This window comes from Caretta caretta, chromosome 17, assembly GCF_965140235.1.
Source record: "Caretta caretta isolate rCarCar2 chromosome 17, rCarCar1.hap1, whole genome shotgun sequence".
In the NCBI taxonomy this organism is placed as follows: Eukaryota; Metazoa; Chordata; order Testudines; family Cheloniidae; genus Caretta; species Caretta caretta.
In genome coordinates this window covers 8,488,801-8,514,057 of record NC_134222.1, presented here as the reverse complement: position 1 = coordinate 8,514,057, position 25,257 = coordinate 8,488,801, and the positions used below count along the sequence as shown (strand labels likewise).

Here is a 25,257-nt window from a genome sequence, read left to right as displayed (position 1 = left end):
GAAGATGGCGGCGGCGGCGGGGCCTGGGGAGGAGACAGCGCGCCCCGAGCCCGAGCCCGAGCCCAGCGGCTCCATCCGGCGCTACCTGGCCCGGCTCGGCGCGCTGCGGCCCCGGCTCGGCCCGGTCCGGGAGGGCGAGGGCGGGAGCGGGAGCGGGAGCGGCCGCCGCACCGAGCTGCACCTGCTGTTCGACCAGCTCATCTCCGAGAACTGCGGCCCGGGGGCGCCGGGGCCCGCGGGGGCGCCGAGCCCGCAGGTAGCGGGGGGCCGAGTCCGCCACGGGTCCCGACCGGGCTGGGGAATGAGGCCGCCCCGGGGGGCGGGGACCCCGAGAACAGGGGGTGCCTGGCTCGGGGGGACGGGGGATCGGCCGGGGGAATGGGGCAGGGTGGGAATAAGCCCGTGCGGGGGGCGGGCAGGATGGGACCCAGGGGCGTGTGGGGTGGCAGCTGTGGGGCAGGGGCCGCAGGGTTGGCAGCCTGAGTGTGGAGGAAAGGAAGCGGGGTGGGCCTGGTAAAGCCCTGTCCCCGAATACCCGGCCGCCTCACCAGCTGCCAGGCTGCACCTGAGGCAGGTGCTCCCTTGCCACCGCCATTCCCCCCCCCCCAGGTTTGCTCCCCACGTGTCGCCACCTGCCCCCAGAGACTGATCATGATTTAAACCGTACCACGGAGGGGGGTGAGTGTTGCCCCAGTTGAGCGTAATGGTTCGGTGCAGGCCTGTTTGCAGCCCGCCTGTAGGATGGAAACGTTCAGAAGGGCCACGTCGACGCGAGACAGTTGTACCTCTTTCCTACTATAACGGTGTAGGTAGCGGTACAACCCCTAGTCTGGACGCACTTCTGTCAGGATAGTTGTGCTTTATGCCAGTATAGCTACTCCCATATGGGAAGGGGACTAACTATACTGGCATAAGTCGCCTTCATACCAGTATGGGTATGTCTAGCGCTTTTACTAACTAGCATAACTGTTTAGGTTTAAAAAAAAAATCCCCTAACCAACACAGTTATATCGGTACAACTTTCAAGTGTTAACCCCAGGTCATTTTGGCAATCCACTGTTGAACTAGTTTCCTTGCTGCTGCAGCCCCATATGCTTACCGAAACACCAGTCAGGAAATTGTAACGTTAACATTAACCTTAACTCTGCTCCCCTGTGCTGCAATTCACTTATAGGTCAGGTGCCCTTTGCCCACTTCCCGGTGTTATAACCATGTTAACTCTGCCTGTTTCCCCGCATCTACTCTCTTCATATGGCTAATAGATCTACTAGCTTATCTATAGGTCATGACACTCTGGAGCTGGCCAAAATTTGGAATTTCCAGTTCATGGGAAATTTTATCATGTTGAAGTTTGGTTTCAGACCAAACCCGACTTTTTTCAAAATTTCCCAAGAACCAGAAGTTCCAAAATACATTGTTTCTGAAAGGAAGTAAGTTTCCTGGATCCCCAGCAGTCCCTCTGTGAATTGTCATCATTCATATCAGTTTCATAGTCTCCCCCCTCCTCCCACCCCCTTAGCAAGCTCTGGGACAGCTTGGCCATAACCACTCCCCCAGGACTGGGGATCCCAGGGCTTCCAACCTCCTGGGCAAGTTGGCTCCCTGGGCTGCCTGAATCCCATCGCCTGGGAAGCCAGCTGCCCTGAGAGTTGGGCATCCCGGGGAGCCCAGCTGAGTAGCAGGAATCCTGGAAGTCCTGAGAGCCCCAGCTTGAGTTTAGCCTCTCAAGCTCCCTACTGTAGTGTCAGAAGCCTAGACCATGAGGTTCTGTCTACACAGCAGCCGGGAGGGCACTTTCAAGTGTGTGTAGACAGACAGCTAACCCAAGCCATCCTGACCATGCTGCTGTTTTTAGCATGCTAGCTCAAGTCTGTCTATCCTCCCACCTGCCACATAGACATACTCTGAGAGTCACGGCTTTTAGGAGTGCCATGCTTCCCGCACTTGCAGCAGGGAGCCTGGAAGCCAGGCTGAGTTGTAGTAGTCATGTGCAGTGGGGTAGGGTGAGTGGTAGCAGACATCTCTGGTTTATATGCTGTGGGTAGGAGAAGATGATGGACATAATTAAGATGGTTGTTAGCACTTTCTTTGACAATTTCCTGTCTCTGCAGCATTTAGATTCTCAATTACTGCACAACATCTTAGTAATTGTTTTGTAGGGGGAACATATTAACTATGCAAAAATGAAGATAATTTATTGGGGGTACCTTGTATATAGCATGCTACTTTGACATTGAAGCAGTGACAATCTTTAGTTACCCATTAGTCTTCCTATTTGTTTTTCACAGCAGTTGCTCAGCTTTTCTTTTAATTTTGGGAAGTGCTTAGGATCATCTTCTCCTTTCACCCTATATTTTATACATTGCTCCTTTTTTCTTTCCTCTGTTCCGTGGTTTCCTACCTCTTTTTTCTTTGGTCTGTATTGTATGTTATGCTTTAGTCTTTAAATATTATTTCTCTCAGTGCTGGTTTCTTAAGTGATATTTTAGCAGCAGATCCAGCACGTGGATGCCTGTGTCATATGGACAGTCAGTGGGACAGTCTACTCACTAGGTGCTCTATTGACTTCAGTTGGGCTCCACACGGAATCGTAAGACTGGAAGGGACCTTGAAAAGTCATCTAGTCCAGTCCCCTGCACTCATGACAGGACTAAATATTATCTAGACCATGGATTCAGGTGTTCTGCCCATGCAAATCCATTTGCACAATTGAGACCTTAGCTGATGGGATGGTCTCTACTCTGAAGCCACAATTTTGTATTGGGTCAATGATAAATAATCATTAAGGCTTCTGGCTTTTTTCTTTAACAAATTTTTTTTTCCAGGATGTTTGTGCTCTACTTGTTCAAGCCTGTCAACTGGTTCATCTCAATCAGGAACATCTTGTCAACAAAGTTTGTCAGCTCATTCATCATTTACTTAACAGATTCCAGGTATGGAAAATTTGATGGTTCTGTTCCTACCCTTCCAAGCACATGGATGTGGGCCAAAAGGGCTCTCGTCTCCATGAGGCAGAACCAATAAAGAGGATCTAATATGAACGTGCTTGGATTTTCACCTTCCTATTCATCCTACCATTCTGGTCTACAGTCCTAGCTTGGCTATGCCTGGCTAAAGGGTTGCTGATGTAAGAACTACATGTGCTGACCCTCTCACAGGAGACGGAAAAGCTTGTGTATTATGCCTTCAGTCTTTGGGAAACCAAGATCCCCTGGCCGTTTCCTAAATGTAGGCTATTTCTGTAGCAGCATGAATTTCTAACAGCCAAATCAGTTGGGTCACTACCCAGCTAGAGGAATGTTACCCTGACTTGAACAATGTGCAATATAATAAGGATGCCTTTTGGAAGCTCTTTTTTAATTCTGTGTTTTTATATGATGACAGGTAGTGGTTGATGAACAGAATTTGGATTTTCTTGTATCCTATTCCATCTCTGCTCTCAAACAGTGCAGCTCTTGGACACACACTGAAATTCTGCAAGCCTTAGCAGCTCTTCTTTACAATAATGGACCAAATTGTCAGAAGGTAGGTTGAAAGCTGTCCTGAATTTATTGCTAAGAGAAAGTGATCTCCAAAGCCTCAGATCCCTAGACTCCCTTCCCGTGTCTTTCCTCCAAAAGAAAATAAAAATGTCATAATCCCAGACACACATACTCTCAACATTAACTCCATCTTAACACAGTGTCAGTAATTGAAGGGTAAAATGCATTACAGGGATGTTGTAATAATTCTATAATCAAGCATTACAAATCCATGAAATTCAAAGTTAAGGTTGCACTGAAGAAAAATCCAAACATATTAAGGTAAGAAATGCACAGTTAAGGCACCAAACAACTTTAACTTTGCCCTATAGTGAGGCTGTACAATAACCATAGTGTTGTTTTACTGTTTGTTGTTCCAGATTAGATTAAACTGTTTTAATATACTTTACTTTAGATTTTTTTTCCATATTTTTTCCACTTTTAGCATCATTATAGGGCAAAGTAACCCCAGAGCACACGAGCCAATTAATCTGCTTGTACAGCTGCTTTGCATCGCCAGATCAGCACAAAGCAGCTACAGCACACTGGTGAATGTGGACCTTAATTTGCAGTTGACTTATTGGTTTAAAGGGTTGTGTTGATGAGACCAGTGCTGTGTGAAGACTGGCCAGCCCATGGTGTCTCCATCTCAGCCAGATGGAGAGGTGACCTAGACAGAATTGCCCTGCTGTAGCATGTGCCCCGCCTCCCTGTGAGAGCCTATTTCCTGCTATAAGGGCAGATTCCATCACAGGAGTGGGCTTTGGGTTATGCGCCACTGCAGGGTGTTAAGCATGTTCCCTTGGGGCTCCGTGCACTCAGTGGGAACCTGAGGTTCACGCAGCAGAAGGATCAAACCCTCATTGTAGAATGGAGCTGAAATAGCAGTGCCATGAGAGCCTTTCAAGCACAGATGCCAGAGTTAGCATGAAGCTATGGGCTTTTTAAAGAGCAGTGACAGCTGCACCAAGTGGCCTACCACTGTGAACTCCTGACACACATACAGTCTCCCTGACACCACTGACTCATTACAACCAATAGAATTTTTGCTTGCAAATTAGGTGTAGAAGACAGGTATTCATGGGTTGAGTTATCTGTGATGTCACAATGATACCTCTTAAGAGTTCCTGAGCTGTTGACTTGAACCTGTCTGAAGTCTGTATAACAATAGCAATTAGATACAACAATCGTTAATAACTTAGCTTAATTACAACCTAGTGTCTTCAAATATAGTCTCTGTACGAGGTATTAATTAACTTTAATTATCTGCAAAATGTGAAGTGTCTGTGTTCCATTGTTAAGATCTTCTGGGGCAGAGAAGAGACTGACACAGACAGTACATTTCTTAATACGTTTTTAAATTAATTTTACTTTATAAACTACTTTTAACTGTTTACTTTTACTTTACTTTTACGGATTTACTTTTAAATGCTCAGAAAATTCATTCTATACCCAAAGAGCAAGTGCTGTAAATTTGGGAAGGGTGTGCTATATTTTTCATACAAAACAAGGAGGTTGCATCTCTGCTTAAGTACAAAATGGAACTCAGTCTTAACTATAGGGTCATGACCAATGCCTCCATAATAATGAATGACAACTTTGCAAATGAACATCATTTCTAATCAGAGGATATGTAAATCCTAGTTCTGTTTGAATATCAGTCAAACCTATTCTGTAGTTGGTATATCTATATCTAGCTATAAGATTTAAGGAGTAGCTTGATTTATATCATATTGACTGTAGATCTGTTCTGAAGTAAAAAGGAAATTTGCCAATTGATTTGCATTCACCAGACCTGACTATGTATCTTGTTGGCCCATAGTGACTGTTAATGGTTTATTTTAGTATCTCCCGGATTTGCTGGGGAAGAGTGGACTCTTGGTACAGTTCAGTGATCTTGCTCAGCCTGATGTGGAACTCAGGAGGGCAGCAGTACACAGCATGGCAAATCTATGTCTCAGGTATTAAATCAAGTCTTTTCAGTGATCTTTATGGGTGCTTTAAAAGATGGGCATCTGGAAATGCTGACAGCCAGCCTGTTTAGTCCACCTGCTAAGCACAGTAAAGGCGAGATCAATGCAATGGTTTCAGGGCTATATAAATAGGTCCTGTCAAGGTTCCTCCCCACTCTGAATGCTAGGGTACAGAAGTGGGGACCTGCATGAAAACCTCCTAAGCTTATCTTTACCAGCTTAGGTCAAAACTTCCCCAAGGTACAAAATATTCCACCCTTTGCCCTTGGATTGGCCTCTACCACCACCAAACAAATACTGGTTACTGGGGAAGAGCTGTTTGGAAATGTCTTTCCCCCCAAATACTTCCCAAAACCTTGCACCCCACTTCCTGGACAAGGTTTGGTAAAAAGCCTCACCAATTTGCCTAGGTGACTACAGACCCAGACCCTTGGATCTTAAGAACAATGAACAATCCTCCCAACACTTGCACCCCCCCCTTTCCTGGGAAATGTTGGATAAAAAGCCTCACCGATTTGCATAGGTGACCACAGACCCAAACCCTTGGATCTGAGAACAATGAAAAAGCATTCAGTTTTCTTACAAGAAGACTTTTAATAGAAATAGGAGTAAATAGAAGTAAAGAAATCCCCTCTGTAAAATCAGGATAGTAGATACCTTACAGGGTAATTAGATTCAAAACATAGAGAATCCCTCTAGGCAAAACCTTAAGTTACAAAAAAGATACACAGACAGAAATAGTTATTCTATTCAGTACAATTCTTTTCTCAGCCATTTAAAGAAATCATAATCTAACACGTACCTAGCTAGATTACTTACTAAAAGTTCTAAGACTCCATTCCTGGTCTATCCCCAGCAAAGGCAGCATAAAGACAGACTCACAGACCCTTTGTTTCTCTCCCTCCTCCCAGCTTTTGGAAGTATCTTGTCTCCTCATTGGTCATTTTGGTCAGGTGCCAGCGAGGTTACCTTTAGCTTCTTAACCCTTTACAGGTGAGAGGAGTTTTCCTCTGGCCAGGAGGGATTTTAAAGGGGTTTACCCTTCCCTTTATATTTATGACAGGTCCCATTGCCTTGAACAGTCCCATTGATTAATGGGACTTTGCCTTTTGATGAAAGCCAAAAGGAGAAGATTTTTTTCTCTAACAGCTTTGTTTTGTGTTGCATCCTGGAAGTTATAAACATGACTTGTGTGTGAAAGTTAAAACTGCAGTGCTCCTAGCCATTGTCATACTCATTTGGGGAAAACCAGGAATTCTCAGATTTCCAAAACTAAAATTATTTCTTAAGACATTTAATTTGAGAGGGGGGGAAAAAGGCAGGTATGTTGTGCTACTACCTGTCTATGCAGGCAGTAGTCGGTTGATGTGGTGGTTGTTAATGTTTATGAAACAATTGATTACATCTTGCATTGGGATTATCTGTTGCAGTGGAATGTTTGGTCTATGAATGATTTGTTATAAGATTCCAAGAATTAATAAGTTGATGCCAGAGCAAGATCTCATTACTTCTGAAAACCTTCACTAAACTATTCAAATACAGAGGGAAGCTTTTTCTTGTTTGTCTATGACAAACTTAGACTGAATAATCAATCAGTCTAAGCGAGCAGGAGTTTGGAGCTGCTCTAAAGAGCTTTGCAATTATGAAGGAAGGTTTGATGTCCCACAGAATGGGACCCTTAAAAAGGAAGAGTCTACCGAGGTCCTGGATGAGGTCACTTAAATATGAGCAAAGTGCAGCGTCTGGCGCTTTTGAATGTGATTTTCTAATTGGATTCTACTGTCAGGAAAATCACTTGCAGTATTTGAGCCTTATTGTGAACATTATCAAACTTGCACACCGGTGACTTGAGGTAATTAAACATATGGGACCAGCTGCTTAGGGATCCAGCACAAAAAAAGTTGTTTAATGAGTCTAGAGCCACTGCAGTAATGCTCATGTTATGATAAGATGATATGCAGGTAGCACAGATTGAAGTGGTGTAGTGATTGCCTTCTTTATATTCATTAGTAAAGAAAGATGGATGGCTATTTAAATTAAAAAAAGGTAAACTTGTCACTGCATTAAGGCAGTCTATGTTTTTGTGAAAACGAAGGAAAATGTAAAAACCTTTCAAGGTCCTAGTAAAGGCTAAATTGTATCCCAAGATATACGCACGCAGCTTCATTAAATCACTTGTGCACCTGTATATGAGGACATTCCCAGCAGAATAGTGACACTGCTCCCATTAGTGTCATTCTGCACCTACTCGCAGCCTGGAATACCAAACATAGGAATCCACTTTAATCAGGCAGGAGAAGCCAGAAGCTAGAGTAAATTTTAGGCGTACTGAAATTTTACTAACCAGTGTTTCCAGATAGTATTTACGGTGCTAGAGTTTCATCCTTCGTAGGTGCCAAAGTGCAGTCCCACTCCGTGTCTCTGCTATGCTGGGGAAGGACAGATCTGAGCTTGTGTTACGTTATCTGTAAGAACAATTTGTATAGCTTTATATTGAGAGCCACAGCTTGACAAGCTGCATTTGCTTTCGTTTTAGTGTGCCTGGACAGCCATACTTAGATGAGTCTTACAGAAGTCTGTGCTTTCAGACTTTCCTAAATGTGTTACAGTCTTCAAAAACCTCTGATGTAGATGACATCACTTTTTGTATGGTACGTATGAGGCTAATATGCTGAAATACACTAATTTTAAAGTTATACTACATCTGCAGTGGAACATCTAGACAACTTTTAAAATTTGATTTGAAATAAGTAAATCTGTTATAATCAAAGGCTTCCTGTTTGCCAGAGGCTGTACACGTCTTGTGAGTTGGAATATTGCCAGCTAAGACTTGGCTAATATCTCTAACCTCATTTTACTTGAGTAACATGAAAACAGTTCCAAGTATCTCAGTGATGCTAAGCAGTCATGTTGTTTTGCACTATATAAGGTATGAAGTTCATAAGTTGACAGATGCTGTATTTTTGTGTGTTGGCTAATTTGAAGTTATTTTCAGCTGTTACAGAATGCTCTGAAAGGTATCCAGTCGCTCTTAAACGGTGGGAAGATGAAGCTAATGCAGACTGATCAGCTTGGGTCCCTTCTTGCTGTGTTAAAGGTGAATAGTTTCTTGGTTTAAATCCACTTTTAGAGAGAGAGACTGTGTAGTGTGTGCTCCTGTTTCACTTTAAGTGGGAAAAGGTAGAGAAGACAGAAAAAAGAATCAGATGGAGAGCTGATGTATGGGGAAGGAGGGTAAGATTGAAAAATGGAATGAAAGACATGGAAGAAGGGGAAAATTCTCTCTAGAATATGATAAAGCCTTCAGTTCTCTCACTTGGACTTCCCTCACAAAGAAAGTGGTGGCAACGCCTTGATGGTTAAGAGGCAAGTCTCTCATTAGCTTCAGTGTTGGACCCTTGCTAAAATCCTTCTAGAAATAGTTGAATTTGGTTGCCAAAATTTGTTTGATTAGAGAATCAGAATTACTATACAGGCATTTTATTGTGCTAGTTGAGTCTCCTTGTGCTGACTTATCTGCCATTGGCAGCTAGGGTGTGAGCGTAGGGAGACAAGTCCCAGAGAAGAAAGTCATAAGGTAAACTGAAAACAATTGGTGAGCACCTGAATATACGACAATTCTTTGCACATCCAAATGGACCAGAACGCTGGTGTTCTTGTTACTGTTTTAGAAATGCATGTTCTATGGGCTTCCTGGACTGAACGTGGAAATGCCTACAGTCTTGTACCCAGCTCCACTTCCTCAGTATGATGGACGATCACCTGTCAAACAGGAGCAGTCGGAATTGAGCACCATTAAACAAACAGGGGTAAACTTAAATTATACCACATGTCGATTTTTCTGTGTGTTTATTTGTTTTGACTGTATATTTCCTATTATGGTGTTAATGGCTGAAAGTTCCTTCACATTCTCGGAATTTGGTGTATTTCACATTGCTTGCCTTAATGGCATTGATTATAAATTTCTGCATTGAATAACACATTGCTCTGTGAAGTCAGATGACTAAAACAGAGGGTTCTGCAGAGATTGATTTGATTGACTCTAGCTGTGTGCATCAGTTATTCATTTGTAGTCAAGAACTTGTGGCCTGAAGATGTGGGACTGATGGTGGCATTTTCCATCACAAGTTACATTACTTCTAACACACAATCACTTTTACTTTTTCCTGGGGAAGTCAGGCTCATCTAAAAATGAGTTTTCTCCCTTGTTTGTGTATCTCTGTTTCTCTCTCCCTTTGCTGTTTATTATTTAACCCTGTAAAATGTTTTGGGTTACAGATTACATGAAAGGCGTTAAACAAAATAAAGCTGTAGGGTCATTTTGTTGGCTTGTAATCTTCTTTTAAAGTTAATGAGTATCTCCGATAAATCCAAAAGAGCTACAGGAATACATAAATAAAACACCTGAAAAGATATCCTACTGTTAAGTGTCTCAGTGTAAAAATACATTTTTCTAAAGAAAAATAAAGGAGAATTGTGGAAACTCTTGTAGTTACACTAATAGTTGGAGGTTAGCGTTTATGTATATCTAGAGGTTTGCATCCAAAATGTCCAAGCAAACCAGTCTTGTGACATGTACCTATGGGACATTAAGGTGTTAATATTAAGTTTATTTTGTCTTATTAAAAAATGGAGTATGCAAGCTGAAATCGATTAAGATCTGATTGTGTCAGAGTATGTATAATTCATTTATGTAACACTATTTCATAATAGTAACTAAATACCTGTGACCAAAACTTTTTCTTTGACTAGCTAAAATCAATCTGTCTCCCTAAAATATGCCATCGATGTGCTTATAAAGTGTGCAACTCCATGTTGGTGAACTTAAGTACTGAACACGCTAGAGTTTATTCTACTTTTGGGGATTTTAGAGTCTCTGTTTTTCTCAGAAGTGACCGTGTTGTCATTTGAAGAGATTTGCAGAATAGTAAAATCTTTTCTGCGTGCAAAATTCTTACTTTCGTCTCAGCCTTTTGTGTTGTTTTTTCCTGTTCACACAGACCCGAAGAAAAAAGTCCAAGGGGAAACAAAAGAAAGGACAGTTGGGGGAAGAAGTGAAAGAAGAATTAGAAAGTGATGTAGGAGATGGAGCAATCCATGCAGTGGATATATTTCAGTTACGTTCAGGCAATGCACAAAACAATCCTTGTCTAAATCCCTGGAATCACACATTAGATGCTGCATACATGCCTGCTGGAAAGGATCACTTATCATCATGCTGTCCCAGCTGGAAAAGGATCAGCAGCAGTGAGTCGGAGTATTCTGATGCTGAAGGTGGAATACAGAGCAAAATGAGGTTATTGTAGTTCATGTAAATATAAAACATGGAAGCAAATAATACTGTGGTTCATAACAATAATGCTTGCATGGCATGTTAAATAATGCTTTTTGTCCTTTTTGTAGATCTGGCACCAGTTTTGCCCATGTGCAGCGTTTTACTCACTCTCCCACTCACACAATCCCAGTACTGGATTCTTAAATGAAACTCTTAGAGAAATCATTTAATGTGATTTGTATAATTTATTAACGAAGAAAGTTGAAAGGTGGTAATTAGTAGTAGTTTGAAAGTAAACTGATGCTTTTTCTTTTCTTTTTTTTCCTTTTGGCCTTAGCTATTCTACTTGAAGTTCTTATAGCTAGTCAGTAACCTGAATAAATGAGGTCAAATCAATTATTTTTTCAGAGCTGCTATTAATTCATCTCTTTGTTTAATTAAAGATCTTATCAAGCCAAAGTTCGTCAAGGGGCTTTAGCCTGTTTCCTTTCCACTATCAAATCAATAGAAAAAAAAGTTCTTTATGGCTACTGGTCAGCATTTGTTCCTGATACACCTGGAATAGGCAGCCCACAGTCTGTGTCCTTGATGACTATTGCATTGAAGGATCCCTCTCCAAAGGTAAGTGAAATTGCTGTCCTAAAAGCCTTGTTTTTCAAGAACTAGTCTTCAAATTTGCCTTCCTTGATCTTTAATATAATAGAGCAGTCTTGCTGGGGTCTTTGTGGCCTGTATCACTGTACTGGACAAAGAGCAGGTGCATTATTAGGATAACAAAAGATCTGTTATGTATGTAGACTCTAAAATTATGAGACCAGGTTATTGGAGTTGAACATATTTTTCTTGGAGAAAATTTTGAAGTGACCAAAGAGTTTCTAAAATGTATGAAAGGGGTTGGTCAAATTAGAAGAGATAAAAGAAAACTTTTCACACTATGTTAAGGATTTGTCTGCACAGGAAAGTTAGTGCGCAGCAAGCGACTGTGTGAATTTAAACCACAGTAGCTACTCTGCACTAATTCCGCCTGTGGACACTCTCTTCTTGTGCACTAACAGTGCCCTCGGGAGGTTTAGTGTAGCACACTTCCAAAGCGTATTAAGCTAATGTGCACAAAGGCACTCTTACTGCGCACTCAGTGTGTCCACATGGGGAATTAGTGTGGAGTAGCTAGTGCTCACCGGTTATTGTGGGCGTTTTCTCTATGTAGACAAGCCCTAAGAGGTTCAAAAAGTGAGGGTGGTCCCTTCAAATTGAGAAATGGTGGTGCTTCACACACACAGGATAAATAAATACATGGACTGCTGTGCCAGGGAAGGCAATTGAAGCAGAATGTGAATTTGAGATATCTCAGTTTGTTTCCAGAGGAGGCGTCCAGTAAGGTGAGTGGTGAAAAAGCTGGAAAGTGTTAATTAAACCAACCCCCAAAAAGGATATGTGTTTTGAGTTGGGTGGGCACTTTCCCATAGCATTTACAAACTGCTAGTTGATGCATGGTAAAGATCTGCAAGGTCCAGAATTGCGCATTTTAGAATGCCCTGAATTCCAGATGTGGAGGTCTCTTTGCTGACGCCTGAATGGTAAAGGGCAGAACATTTATAAGCTTTTGCTAGGAGAATCCAAGAAAACCTGGGGGACGAGGTGTTGAATCACAATACCCCAATAATGAAAAGAAATGGACACTTGATGATAATTGAGTTTCAAAGCCAGGCCTGTGAATATCTGCTGTTGACCTGCAGTCATAACATTTGTGCAGTTAATAGAGTACATACTCTGCATATTAACATGTTTTTTGGAGGCCAAGGACATTCTGTCTTAAGTGTGTTGCAAAATGCTGTCATGCTTCAGCAGAGCTGGGTTCCATAATGTTAGCATATCCTGCAGCCTGGACACACACACTAACCTTTTTATTCCCAGCGAGGAGAAAGGTGCTGTGTAACAGGCACATACAGAATGTGAAGCAGCAGGATAAGGAAGGTTTGACATTTTCCCACAGTTTCTTTCATTGAAACAGAACTGAAATCTTGTATTGTTTCAGACTCGGGCCTGCGCTCTTCAGGTTCTCTCCGCCACCTTGGAAGGTTCTAAGCAGTTTCTTTCTGTTGCTGAAGACGCACATGATCATAAAAGAGCTTTCACTCCTTTCTCGGTAACAATTGCTTCCAGCATCAGAGAGTTGCATCGCTGTCTGCTGCTAGCCCTAGTGGCAGAATCCTCCTCACAAACCCTTACTCAAATCATCAAGGTACGTACACTTACTTTGAACATGCTTACGCTTTGTAAGTATTCAGCCTCAAAGCAATTTTCTAATGACCTTCACAGCAGACCTCATGCTTTCCAGACATGCCTGAGACAGGGTGATTATGCAAAAATCCTGAGAGCTGCCTGGGTCACAACAGCAGGTTTTTTTTCTTTCTTACAAGGCTTGGCAAATTGAGTCTGCCTGGAAATTCCCATTGTTTCTCTTGAACACAGTTTTCTTGTTTCCATATTTCTCTTATGGCTTCTGGGCTGAGCAGATGTACAAAATAGTGCTGTAGTTGTAAAGGGTTTTGGTTTTTTAATGGCAATTTTTATTTGAGTTTTTAATCTAAAATATTCCTTCCCTAGCTCAATTTTTATGATTGATCATGTGTGATCACAGTAATTGTTCTAGAAGCAAAGCTTTTGGGCCAAATTTTCGAATACTGACCAACTCTCTTCAGTTATTTGCAAATTTAATCAATGTAGCTGCCTAAATGACCTAACTCCACAGTACAAAACGAGAGAGCCACATTTTCAGTTTGGCCTCTGTCATCTCTCATGCGGTTATCTCTTGTGTGTTTTAGTGCCTGGCAAATTTGGTATCGAATGCACCATACAGCCGCTTAAAACCTGGTCTATTGACAAGAGTTTGGAACCAGATAAAGCCATACATTCGTCATAAAGGTTTGCATTGCACTGGGCTGGATTCTTTTCTCGCTGTATATGTTGATTCTTAACTCAGCACGAATTCTTAATCGCTAGTATTTTTTTATTTTATTTATTTGTTTGGTTATTTATTTATTTAGAAACATTTCCCATGATTGGTAACTATGTAAATAACTCCACCGCTTAGTGGTGTTTACCTTTTATTTTCTTTTCCTTTATTCTCTTTAACAGATGTTAATGTTCGGGTTTCTAGCCTCACGTTGTTAGGTGCTGTAATATCTGCTCAAGCTCCTTCTCCAGAAGTACAGTTACTTCTGCAACAGCCTAGTTCTTCCGGACTAAGTAGCAGTGGTACGGCAACCCCTCATCGCTTCAGTTCCTCTGAGTGGTGGAGAAGAGCACCACCTTCACAAGGGGAACCCACGGACAATTGGGAGAGTTCATCTTCAGAGCCTTGCTGGCTCATACGTCTTTGTATCTCCACTGTTGTTCTGCCCAGAGAGGATTCCTATTCTGATAGCGATACTAGCTTCACAGCTGGTACTGTCTATGAACCATCTCCTGTTCGACTGGAATCTTTACAGGTAGGAATGGAAAACTACTAGACGAGCCAACTAAACGTATGAAACTAAGAATAAATAGCAAATCTCTCCAGTACCAGCCGGTTCTTCTACCCTTATGATTTGGTAACCTTGTTTGATGATGGGGCGTGTATGCACCTGGTAAGAATTGGGAGTGTTCTCTGTGTTCTCTCTTTCCAGTGTTGCATATAAGTTAAATCTTGACTAGAAAGATCTGCTATCAGTGAAATACTAACAGTAGATGACTTTGGCCTGCATGAAGCACGGTATAGGAAGGTTGAGACTCATAAACTCACCTCTGTTTTTCTTTATGCAACAATGTAGAAAAGTATAATTTTGTCGCTTCCATCCCAAGGAAATTAAGCAACCTCATTTTCTTGTCAGAGTAATGGATGCTTGTCACAGCTGGCTTCGTTAACCCGGACAGCCAAACTACAGGAGATTCAAGGCTTGTCACTTTTGCAGATTTTCTTTTGCTTAGGTAGTTGTTAGCTACAGGAGAGCTCGCTTAAATTAGAGAAATGAATTTACTGCAAGTTCCTGCTTGATAGTGCTTTCGACGTGTTCTGTTAAACAAGACAATAGACTCTACAGAGTCCAAATATCCTTTGTGTTCGCTAGTTTGTGTTGTACTTTCTAGCTCTCATGTTAGAGTTTAGTGTATGGTTACTGCATTGACTAAAATGTTCTCTCTTTTCATTTTGGTAAATTCCATTCAGTATTTTTTTTTTCCTATTCTGCAGGTCTTGGCACTTCTTGTGAAGGGCTATTTCTCTGTGGCTCAGAGCTATTTATTAGAGCTTGGAGAGGTGGCTTGCAAATGCATGGAGGAAACAGATCCGTCCATTCAGCTCCACGGTGCCAAAGTAAGAGCTTGGAGAAATGCAGATAGCTTTTTACTATCTAGTAAAGTGTTACTCTAGATAGTGTTGCTCTGTACATATGCTCTAAAAGTATTTGTAGCTAAGCTTGATGTGACAATACCTTTATTATAATTCAAGACAATTGTATGGAAGGAGAGCTCTGAATGTGCTTCTATGTGTCTATTTCATGCAGTACACTACAAACAAGACCTATACCTTCTCCATACTGTAGCTAATTGTGCAATACTGTACTCTAGGACATCAAGAAAAACAAGTTTGGGCCCCAATCTTGCATTCTTTTCACCCTCATAATTCCATTGAATGCTATGGAAGCATTCCAGAATTGGACCCTTATTTATTACTCTAACAACAGTTGATTTGGGAGTTTTCATTTTGTTCTGGATACCATAAGACATTTCTATCCATTTTGGCATAAAAGTTTGGAGACTTTATTTAGGAGAGCTTTTCCACTAACTCTGAGCTAGCAGTCAGAGAGTGTAATATAAAATAATGTAAAGTAACAACAGATTTCATTCATTCTGTAAATGACTGTGGTTTCTGCTAAATATTTCCATAGTCAAATAATACTTGAGTTTGCTTTGATAAGGAGCCAGTTCATTTTCTTTTTCTTGGCAGCTTCTGGAGGAGCTGGGCACAGGCATAGTACAACAGCATAAACCAGATTCAACCATTGCTGTCAATGAGAAAGTACCTGTCAACTTGGTAAGTATATGGACTTTAGAGGTGGGATTCCACCTGATTAAGCCTCATGGTGTGAAAGCTGCTGCAAAGTGATTGACCCTGAATGTCAATGTTTAACAATCTGATGTAAAGTGGAGGGAGAGTACAAAGTATCTTTAGATGCTGGTATGGTATACACTGAGGTCGGCAAACTATGATAGTGTAAAGATCTACAAATAAGCATGGATTGTAGGATTTTATTGTGATAGGCTGTTTCCTGCTATTAAAATGAACTGACAGGAACTGCTGTTGTTGATACTCATCATTTTAACACTCTGTGTGTGTGTGTGTGTGTGTTCATGTTCTATCCTAGGATAGATACAGCAACCTTTGTCAAAGCTGAATAAATCTCCTGATAAATATCAAGCTAATTTAAGAAAGTGACAGCAAGGTATGATGGGCATCTCTTGTCTGACTACTTGAGTCAGAAATTTTATACATAAAGGGGCTCTGTCACATTTGGTTAGGCCTAAAATTAGACCTACTAGCGTTGTTTAGATTCATGGACAAATGCTTTTTATGAGACACCAGTATTCACTGTACACTTTCCCTTTGCTCCTGCTTTCTGCTGTAACTTTGGGATCAGGAAGAATATCAAGGAGCTCAGATACCACATATGATGGGGTGCTATATAAAACCCTAGATAGAGACAAACTACAGCCTCAGTGACATGTCCATAGGAAAGTGCTCCAAGAGCCCACGTCAGTATTCTGCCTGCTACAAGAACTAAGTAGGTGGCTGATATGCTAGTGCGTGTGATCACGGAGAAATCCATTGCTTGGGGCTGTTTTTGACAAGCTTGCTCAAGCTGAGAAATTGGGATTCTGGCAATAATGTAGGTCTGTTAGAATATTCTTTCTGTGAACTGAAGGCTATTTTTAAAACGATTTTAGGGAATGTTAATAAATAAAACAGAAATGAAACAAGCAGCTCGAGCCAAAACATTATTTGTACAACTAACTATTTTAAGATTTCCAATAGTTGGAGGAGTCAATTTCCTGCTCATTTATATCCACTGATGTGGTACTAGGTATGTTTTAAAGATGATCTTAGAAAAGACCATCCATTTCAGAGATGTGGGCAATATTGTCAAGTTCACCTGACATCAGCATCAATTGTTTAATGGTTTCAGTTGGTAAACATAGTTTCTCCACTACAGGTTGTAACTTTTTGGACTATGATGCTAAATGGCCCTTTACCTGGTGCCCTTCAGAATGCTCAGCATCCTACCCTTCAGACAAGTGCCTGTGATGCTCTTTCTTCTATCTTACCGGAAGCTTTTAGCAGTCTGCGGGTAAAATACAATGTCTTTTGGTTGTCTTTTTTTAAGTACTAGAGTCCTCTGGTTTTATCCCGCTAACTATATTAATACTGAACCTGTGTTAAATTCACATGAAGGATGGTCACTGCTTTTTTTTACATCCACTCTTCACATTCAAAAACCCTGTGTAAACCATGACCGATTAAGATTAGAAAAGGCATGCTTGGGAATATTCAAAAAGTTTGATTGTAGAGGCATTTTAGGAGATGGCTACTCAAGGAAGCAATAGACTGTTTCAAAGCCTTGAATATTAATAGCCTGGTTGAATAGCCTGGTTGTGTGGCATGGCAAACAAAGGCCTTTAGAATCTCATTCTGTGTGTGAGATGTGGAAGATATTGCTATTTTGCTGATAAAGTTCAGCGAAGCATGCAGACAGCTGAACTGAAGGCAGTGGACTGATGTTGTTCACACACTTGGTTTTTTTCATTTGGCTGGCTAGCAAAATGTAGCTGAAACTGTAATGTTTGCTCTCTCTCAATTGCAACTGAATCTGATGGCATTACTCTCCTTCTACACAATGAAATATGCTTCTGTGCTTTAAAGCCTTGGCAGCATATAGCCACTGTATTGTGCAGCTCCATTCATGTCACTGTGCCCTGCTTGCCTCAGAGAACCCTGCCAGGTCTCATTTACAGAGGAACTGCTAATGCAGCAATATCCCTGGAATTCTGTTGGTCTGGCTTCTCCAAGCACAGTGTGTACTTCATCTCTGTACTTTGATCCCACTTCCCTTTCAGCCTTTGGTGTCAGTCATTGCCCACTTTGACCTAGGGCTCCGATGCAGCACAGTTGACTTGGCTGCAGGCTTGTATACTCACAAACCGTACAAATGTGAACTTTAACATGCTTTATGATCCCTCTTTAATGCTTTCACACTGAAGAGTCACTCTCTCTCATGGCATGTTGGCTCCCCTACAGTTACAATCGTTCCTGTTCTATCCAGGTGGGTAGTGAACCTATTGTCTGCCCCAGTCCTTTTTGTTGTTCCTTTTCCCCCAGCACACATGCCCTAACTGGTTGCCATTGTATCACAAAGATACAGCTTGGTGAAATCAACAATGCCCTGTTTACCAGCCTTGGGGTAATTTATGTTAAAAGTGGGGAGTACTCCTGTCTCCTGGGTGGCATCCAAATGCCAGCCAGCTCTTCCACTTATTTGCTGTATGGGAATACGGGACATTCTCATTGCTTCTGCAGACTCCTGGTGTTCATTGTTTAAAACACACATCAGTTCTTAGCTTTTTCTTTTTCCCCCAAAGAGCGGGCTCTGCAGTACAATATTGTCACCGCTGTTCTCTTTTAAGGAATGCTTCTCTCTGTTTCCATTGCTAATTGCAGGATGACCAGCAGATACTGTGCATCACGCTACTGCTGGGTCTGAATCACAGTGAGAATCCACTGGTGAAAGCTGCTGCTGCCCGAGCCCTTGGAGTCTACGTCCTCTTCTCATGTCTTAGGCAGGTTAGCAGTGGGCCATTATTATCTTACTCGGAACTCTTCACAATGCATTTGTTGAGCAGCAAGCTGTAGAACATGAGGTTTCTTTGTGGGAAGCAGGCCTCCCTCTTAGGCCAATGGTAATACAACACGCTGAGATATTAGCTCGAAATATTTTTGGAGGTTTGCTGGTACTTCTTCCAACCCTGCCCACTCTGTTCTATGGGCACTCTGGGCAATGGAACCCGTGCAGTTTTTGCTGTGTGAAATGTGGCAGGAGGTGGAGTGTCTGTTGGTGCAGTGCAAGGTCCTCACCTTCCCTCCAGCCCCTTTGTCAGGTGAAAGGGCCAGCTAGGTATGAGGAAGCTCTAAAAGCCCTGGATCTGGCTGGGAGAGGATTGCCTTGGTGCAAGAACTGCAGAAGGCAGCTGTAGGGCTGAAGACTCCTACACAAGCCCTCGGTTAGGGGGCATGGTGAGGGTGGGGCTGGAGCAGGAGGGGCATGTCAGGAATAGAGTCAGAGCACGTAGTGCTGCAGAGTTTCCAGGCAGGGTTGTGGCCCATGAGCAGCTGGGGACAGGTTGCCGTAACTTAGACAGGCCTAGAACTGTCTGTTATGGCAGGGGCTGTGGAGCAGCCCAGAATGGGGAAGGTGCAAAGTTAGTTCAGAGCAAGGATAGCCAAACTGCCCTTTGGAGCCATGTTAACCCACCTGGTTGCAAGAGAGGATTCCGTTGTTTTTGCCACATGGTTGTGAAGTCTTACATGGGTGACTATTTTGACAAACTTGAATCGTAGCTGAAGTAGAAATTTTAGTCTAAAATATTGTGAAAGAAAAGCTTTAATCATAGACAAGGAAATGGAAACGAAATATAACATGCCACGAAAGAGAAGATTAGAGAGACAGCTCAACAGGGAGTTTGGAGAAGCAATTACTTATTCGACAATGGCATTTGATGAGTATGAGATTGTCAGTCCAGGTAATTATGTTTAAATCAAAGTAACTTAAAGTACCAATGAAATTAAAATATGCAGTGAAATCATGTAGAAGCAGTCACCCAAGAGAGGAGCAAATTTGGACACTTTAGAGTTAGATTGTTAACTAGAGATCAAACGAAGCTGTACCGGGAACATTAGAGATACTATAAAGTTGTTACTTAGCACAGAAGGTTGCTTTAATAGAGCTGGTGTTTGTGCAGATTTCACTGAGACAATAAAGACAGTGAAGCATACAGAGCTAAGGAAATCCATCCACTTTTAAAAAAAGAACTTCCATACATTTTAAAAAAACGACAAAACTTTAAATTTTCTAGGATGTGATGTTTGTTGCCGACACAGCAAATGCTATCCTGAATTCCCTCCAGGACAAGTCTCCAAACGTCCGTGCCAAAGCAGCCTGGTCCTTGGGCAACCTTACAGACACACTGATTGTCAACATGTAGGTAGCAACATATTGGCTAATAGAACTTTATAAATGGCTTGAGATCTTTATTGTTAGTCCCCCCAGTAATATATGAATTGCCATACCTGGGCAGACCAATGGTCCGAATGCAGGGGTGGCCAATCTGTGGCTCTGGAGCCACTTGCGGCTTTTCAGAAGTTAATCTGCGGCTCCATGTATAGGCACCGACTCCGGGGCCAGAGCTACAGGCGCCAACTTTCCAATGTGCAGGGGGGTTCTCCCTGCTCAACCCCTGGCTCTGCCACAGACCCTGCCCCCCCTCCACCCCATCTTTTGAGCCTGCCATGCCCTCGCTCTTCCCCCCCCCCCAGCCTCCTGCATGCCAGGAAACAGCTGATTGGGAGGTGTGGGGAGGGAGGGGGAGGCGCTGATCAGTGGGGCTGCCAGTGGGTGGGAGGTGCTGGGAGGGGGAGGAGCTGACGTGGGGGCTGCTGACGTATTACTGTGGGTCTTTGGCAATGTACATTGGTAAATTCTGGCTCCTTCTCAGGCTCAGGTTGGCCACCAGTGTCCAAATAGATCAATATCCTGTATTTGACAGTGTTCATTACCATAAATGTCAGAAAAAGGTGCAAGAATCCTTGTAGAGGACAGTTATAGATTAATGTGCCTGTACCAGAAGCTTCTTCTTAGCCACTCTTAATTAGAGTTTGCCTTATGCCTCAAAGCGTGAGGATTTGTATTCCTACCTTCTGTAGCTTGTGAATGTTTTCGTTATCCAGATCTAATCAATTTTTGAATTCCATTAAACTCTTGCATCCGATGAAGTGAGCTGTAGCTCACGAAAGCTTATGCTCAAATAAATTTGTTAGTCTCTAAGGTGCCACAAGTACTCCTTTTCTTTTTATTAAACTCTTAGTTTCATATTTTAGAGCAATTAGTTCCACAGGATATGTACTGCATAAGAAAGATTTCCTTTTATCCTTTTTGTATCTATTACATTTTGATTTCATTGAATATTCCTTTATTCTTATGTTACATAAAAGGGTAAATAGGATTGTGAATGTATTTATTAATCAAACCAAGTCTTAGTACAGAATGGTGGACCAGCCTGCTATTAAGTTTTTGCCATATTGAAAATTTACCATTGATTCCTATGCCATTTTCTGTCTCTCAGATAGCAGTTTATTAACCTTTGTATTTCATTAGTCTTATTGCACTACCAGCGGGCTTTCCTGTAAAATGTAAATCATCATTGCATTAAGTGTAATATCATATGCTTTTACTATGCTCAGTGTGTTTGTCTTACATCTCAGCATTTTAGTTAAAGTCAAGAGTATTGTCAACTCAGTCAATTATGTATCCTACATAGGGGGACTGTATCTTATCTTCACAGGAGGCTTGACTCTGATCTGGTCTTTTTCATTTCTAACTGCTCTGATCCTGGATGATGTGTGCTTTATTTTGTTAGGGAAATGATGGGGCAGAGCTTCCAAGAGGAATTCTCAGATCTCCTACTTTTGAAAATGTTACGGTCAGCAACTGAAGCATCCAAGGACAAAGACAAGGTACGCTGGAGTGGGGCAGGGAAAGGAATAAATCCAAGCATAAAGCCAAGAGCAAAATTAAAATCACTCATTACTTGCTTTTGACTTTTTATTACAACATAAAAAGAATGGCGTAACCGGGGAAGGTAACAGCAGTACTTGCATACAAACAAATCCTGTGTGCCATACTGCAAAATATGTCAAGACTCTGCCAACTGGAATTACCATAACCCACATCTACCATTAGATTAGTGTAGAATAAAATAATGCTATCTCATCTGGAGATATGGACTGCTGGCACCTAGATGTTTGCACTGAGTGAAGTGCAAAGTGTCGCTTTTTCTTGTCCGTTGGACACAGCCTAAGTTGGTTGAAGTTCCGGGCATTTTGTAAAGCCTGTCTTATTTTCCCATGAACTTTTTGAAGAGGCAGTTTGAGGGGTTGTTTTTCTGACAGGGTATGGGAAGGCTTTTAAAAAAAACAAAAAAAACCCGCTGAAATTACTTAATTTCAGCACCATATGCACTTAATTATTTCTGTATATGCACTGAGAGGCCTCGCCAGATGCATGTGTATAAATTGGAAAAAAAAAAATTTTTTTTTTGCTTTGTGTTTTAGGTAAAGAGCAATGCAGTTCGGGCCCTAGGAAATCTGCTTCATTTCCTTCAACCATATCACATAGTAAAACCCAGATTCAGTGAAACCATTAAGGAATCTATTCAGGCCCTTATTTCTACTGTCCAGAGTGAGGCCACCATGAAAGTACGGTGGAATGCATGTTATGCGCTGGGAAACGTATTTAAAAACCCTGCCTTGCCACTTGGTAAGTAAAATCTTCCTTTTAAAAATTTTTTCACTGACCTCTTTGGGGAATGCACAACGAGCTGTGCAAAAGAAAAATCTTTTAAGGTTGTGTTTTTACTAAGAATTGATCTGGCATATGCATGTGTTTGGAATTAAAAAAAGAAAGAAAGAAACCCTCAAAGGGCTGAATGTTTCTCTCACATCCAAGGGCAGAATCTGGCCCAGAATGTACATTTGAAATTAAATAGACCTCATTCCTGCAAACACTTACGTACATGCTTAACTTGACTACATTGATTTCAATGTGGCTACTCATGGTAGTAAAGTGTGTGCATGTTTGAAGAATCAGGGCAATAGCAGGTGCTAGATTTGAGGGTTAGTGACTCAGGATAATGTAAAAATATTGGACTCACTAATAAATTTCATCCTTCAGTGAAACCAAAATAAGTTAAGGCCTCTGCCTTGTAATAAATGGCATCTACTCAATCACTGAGCTTCCAAAAAGTATCATTCTAATTATCTGGAAGAATTGTTATATAAGCTACACAGGTGGAGTCTAAATGTAGTGTCACTTGAGTATATTTTTTTCAGATATAGAGGAAAAGGCTAGAATATTATTATTTTTTATTTCAATAAATCAACTGATAATTTTCTGTTTATGGCAAAAATCCTGAGTCTTCAAATGAAGACAAGGTTGATCAGTGTAATAAATCTCTATGAACAGCTGCTTTTGTAACATTGATTTTGCATGTTTTATTGACTGCAAACCTGTGCGCTTCCCAGGAGAAGCTCCTTGGACTGCACAAGCCTATAATGCTCTTACATCAGTGGTGAAATCATGCAAGAATTTCAAAGTCCGAATCAAATCTGCCATGGCCCTCTCCATCCCTACCCAAAGGGAGCGCTACGGAACCACTGAACAGGTTTCCCAGATCTGGAGTGCCTTGGTTATCGCTTTGCAGAAGAGTGAAGACACCGAGGACTTTCTGGAGTTCAAATACAGTGCCAGCCTGAGAACGCAGATTTGCCAGGCTCTGATTCATTTGTTAAGCTTGGCAAACAGTACAGACCTGCCATTCATTAGGAAAACTATAGCAGAAAATGGGGATGTGATCAGATCCTATGTCTTGCAATATATGAAATCAGGGGTTGAAGAAGATGAAGCAGGAATACACACAAACTCCCATGGAAGAGACAGATTGTTGAAAAGAGCTATTGAGCATATTTGTGGTATTGAGGAACTGTCAGAAGGCAAAGCTAAAGTAGTAGTAGCTGCTTATCTAGAAGATATCTTGACAAACCACATCAACTCCATTGAATTGACGGAGGCTTAGGAAGAGAAATCCATTGCTTTAATGACCAGTAAATTGTGCCTTCTGATTATATCCAGAGGGAAGTACACCGCTTCCATGTATGCAAGATGTCCAGGAGAGAGATTTCCTATTGGCAACATTAAAACATTTATTTCAAACTTATTTGAATCAGTTGAAACTCTTGAGAAAAGTTCTACAATGCTGAGAAAAAACATTTAATCTCATTTACTTTCCGACTGTTTAGTTCGCTGTAAATTGTCTCCATTTGGTTTGGCTGGTAACTGATCTGATATAGAGTTATCACTCTGAAAACAAATGTATTTTTATTCTTTGTATATTTTATAAGAACAGAGCCTTTTATGAGTTTGTTTCTAAAGCCTTTTATCACAGTTGACTGCTATCTTCAAAAGCTTGCCCACAGCGGACACGGGCAGAATTGGTATTTTCTGCCTTAACTTTTCTGGAAATCAGATTGATCATAAATATGGAGAGTTGGTATACTCTTCTTAGCATGCCATTTTGTCACATTTATTGCACTTGTACAATAAACTCAGTTGGAATGTTTGAACAACAGCTTGATGCAAATCAATTCACACACACTACTCTAGCCCCCCTCCTGCACAGGTGGACTGCTTTACCAGTGCAGGACCATTGACTTCACCGCTCTCCAAAAATAAACTCCTGCCCGAGTCTTGGACTTTTAGTCCCAAGTTTGATAGTGCAGTATAGCAGCCCTGATGCTATCCGACCAGCCCAAGAGCTGCAGCTGGTTTCTTGGGGGTAACCATGTTCATAGAATGTGGGCTGAGATTTTGGCATAGAGGATTTGGGAGCCTAACTCCCTTAGGCTGTATTGAAAATCCCAGGCATGGTTTCTGTTCATTTGATCTCTGCATAGATATAGTGCTTAAGCACTACGTGGTTTTGTCTTTCAGATTTTGTTCCCATTCTGCAATTTAGCTGGACACGTCACCTCTTGAGTATAAACTATTATTTTGGTTACTTTTATTATGGAGTATGTTTACAGGTACTGGGCTCCCACCTTGCAATTGATAGCTTGCAGCAGGACTGCTGCCCGGCTTGACTTCCCCATTGAGCGATCTGTGTTTTAGATAGGCACAGCTGTGGGTGATGCTTCTGAGGAGGGAAGGGGTACCCAGGGTTGTGAGGCACCTGGCCCCCACCTGCCCGTCGCGTGAGGAAGTCGTGTCCGTGCCTGCTGTGGATCAGCTCCCTGAAACCATGAGCTTCTGGCAACACAAGCACTGCCTCACAGACCTCGCTCCCTCTACAGGTTAGCCGTAGCGTACAGCAACCCATGTTCCACTGAGCACTCAGAAACTCTTAGATTCACGGTTCCCAAAGGAATAATACACACCAGCTGGTAAGATTCAACTCAGCATCATCACGTTACTTAACACACCACACATGCAGAGATAGTGAAAACAAGAATACGCTTATTTTCAAAGACCAGATATTCAAGTGATAGACTATTGGAAACAAATGGCTTCATATAAAACAAATTCATAACACGATTTCTGGAGCCTAAACTTAACTAACAAGGCATTCC

At 41.8% G+C, this 25,257-nt stretch overlaps 1 protein-coding gene across 1 annotated transcript; it reads left to right on the top strand.

Annotated features, from left to right (window-relative positions):
- HEATR6 (HEAT repeat containing 6) lies at nt 1-24,258 on the top strand. Its single transcript, XM_048824103.2, has 20 exons — nt 1-256; nt 2,826-2,933; nt 3,385-3,525; nt 5,367-5,482; nt 8,031-8,145; nt 8,490-8,591; nt 9,166-9,303; nt 10,495-10,790; nt 11,213-11,390; nt 12,805-13,011; nt 13,595-13,694; nt 13,908-14,260; nt 15,001-15,123; nt 15,757-15,843; nt 17,021-17,155; nt 18,523-18,645; nt 19,935-20,059; nt 21,495-21,591; nt 22,189-22,393; nt 23,158-24,258. Exons 1-20 carry the CDS (start codon nt 5-7, stop codon nt 23,706-23,708), a joined length of 3,552 nt encoding a protein of 1,183 aa, XP_048680060.2. The 5' UTR covers nt 1-4; the 3' UTR covers nt 23,709-24,258.
- The last annotated feature ends 999 nt before the right edge of the window (nt 24,259-25,257 follow it).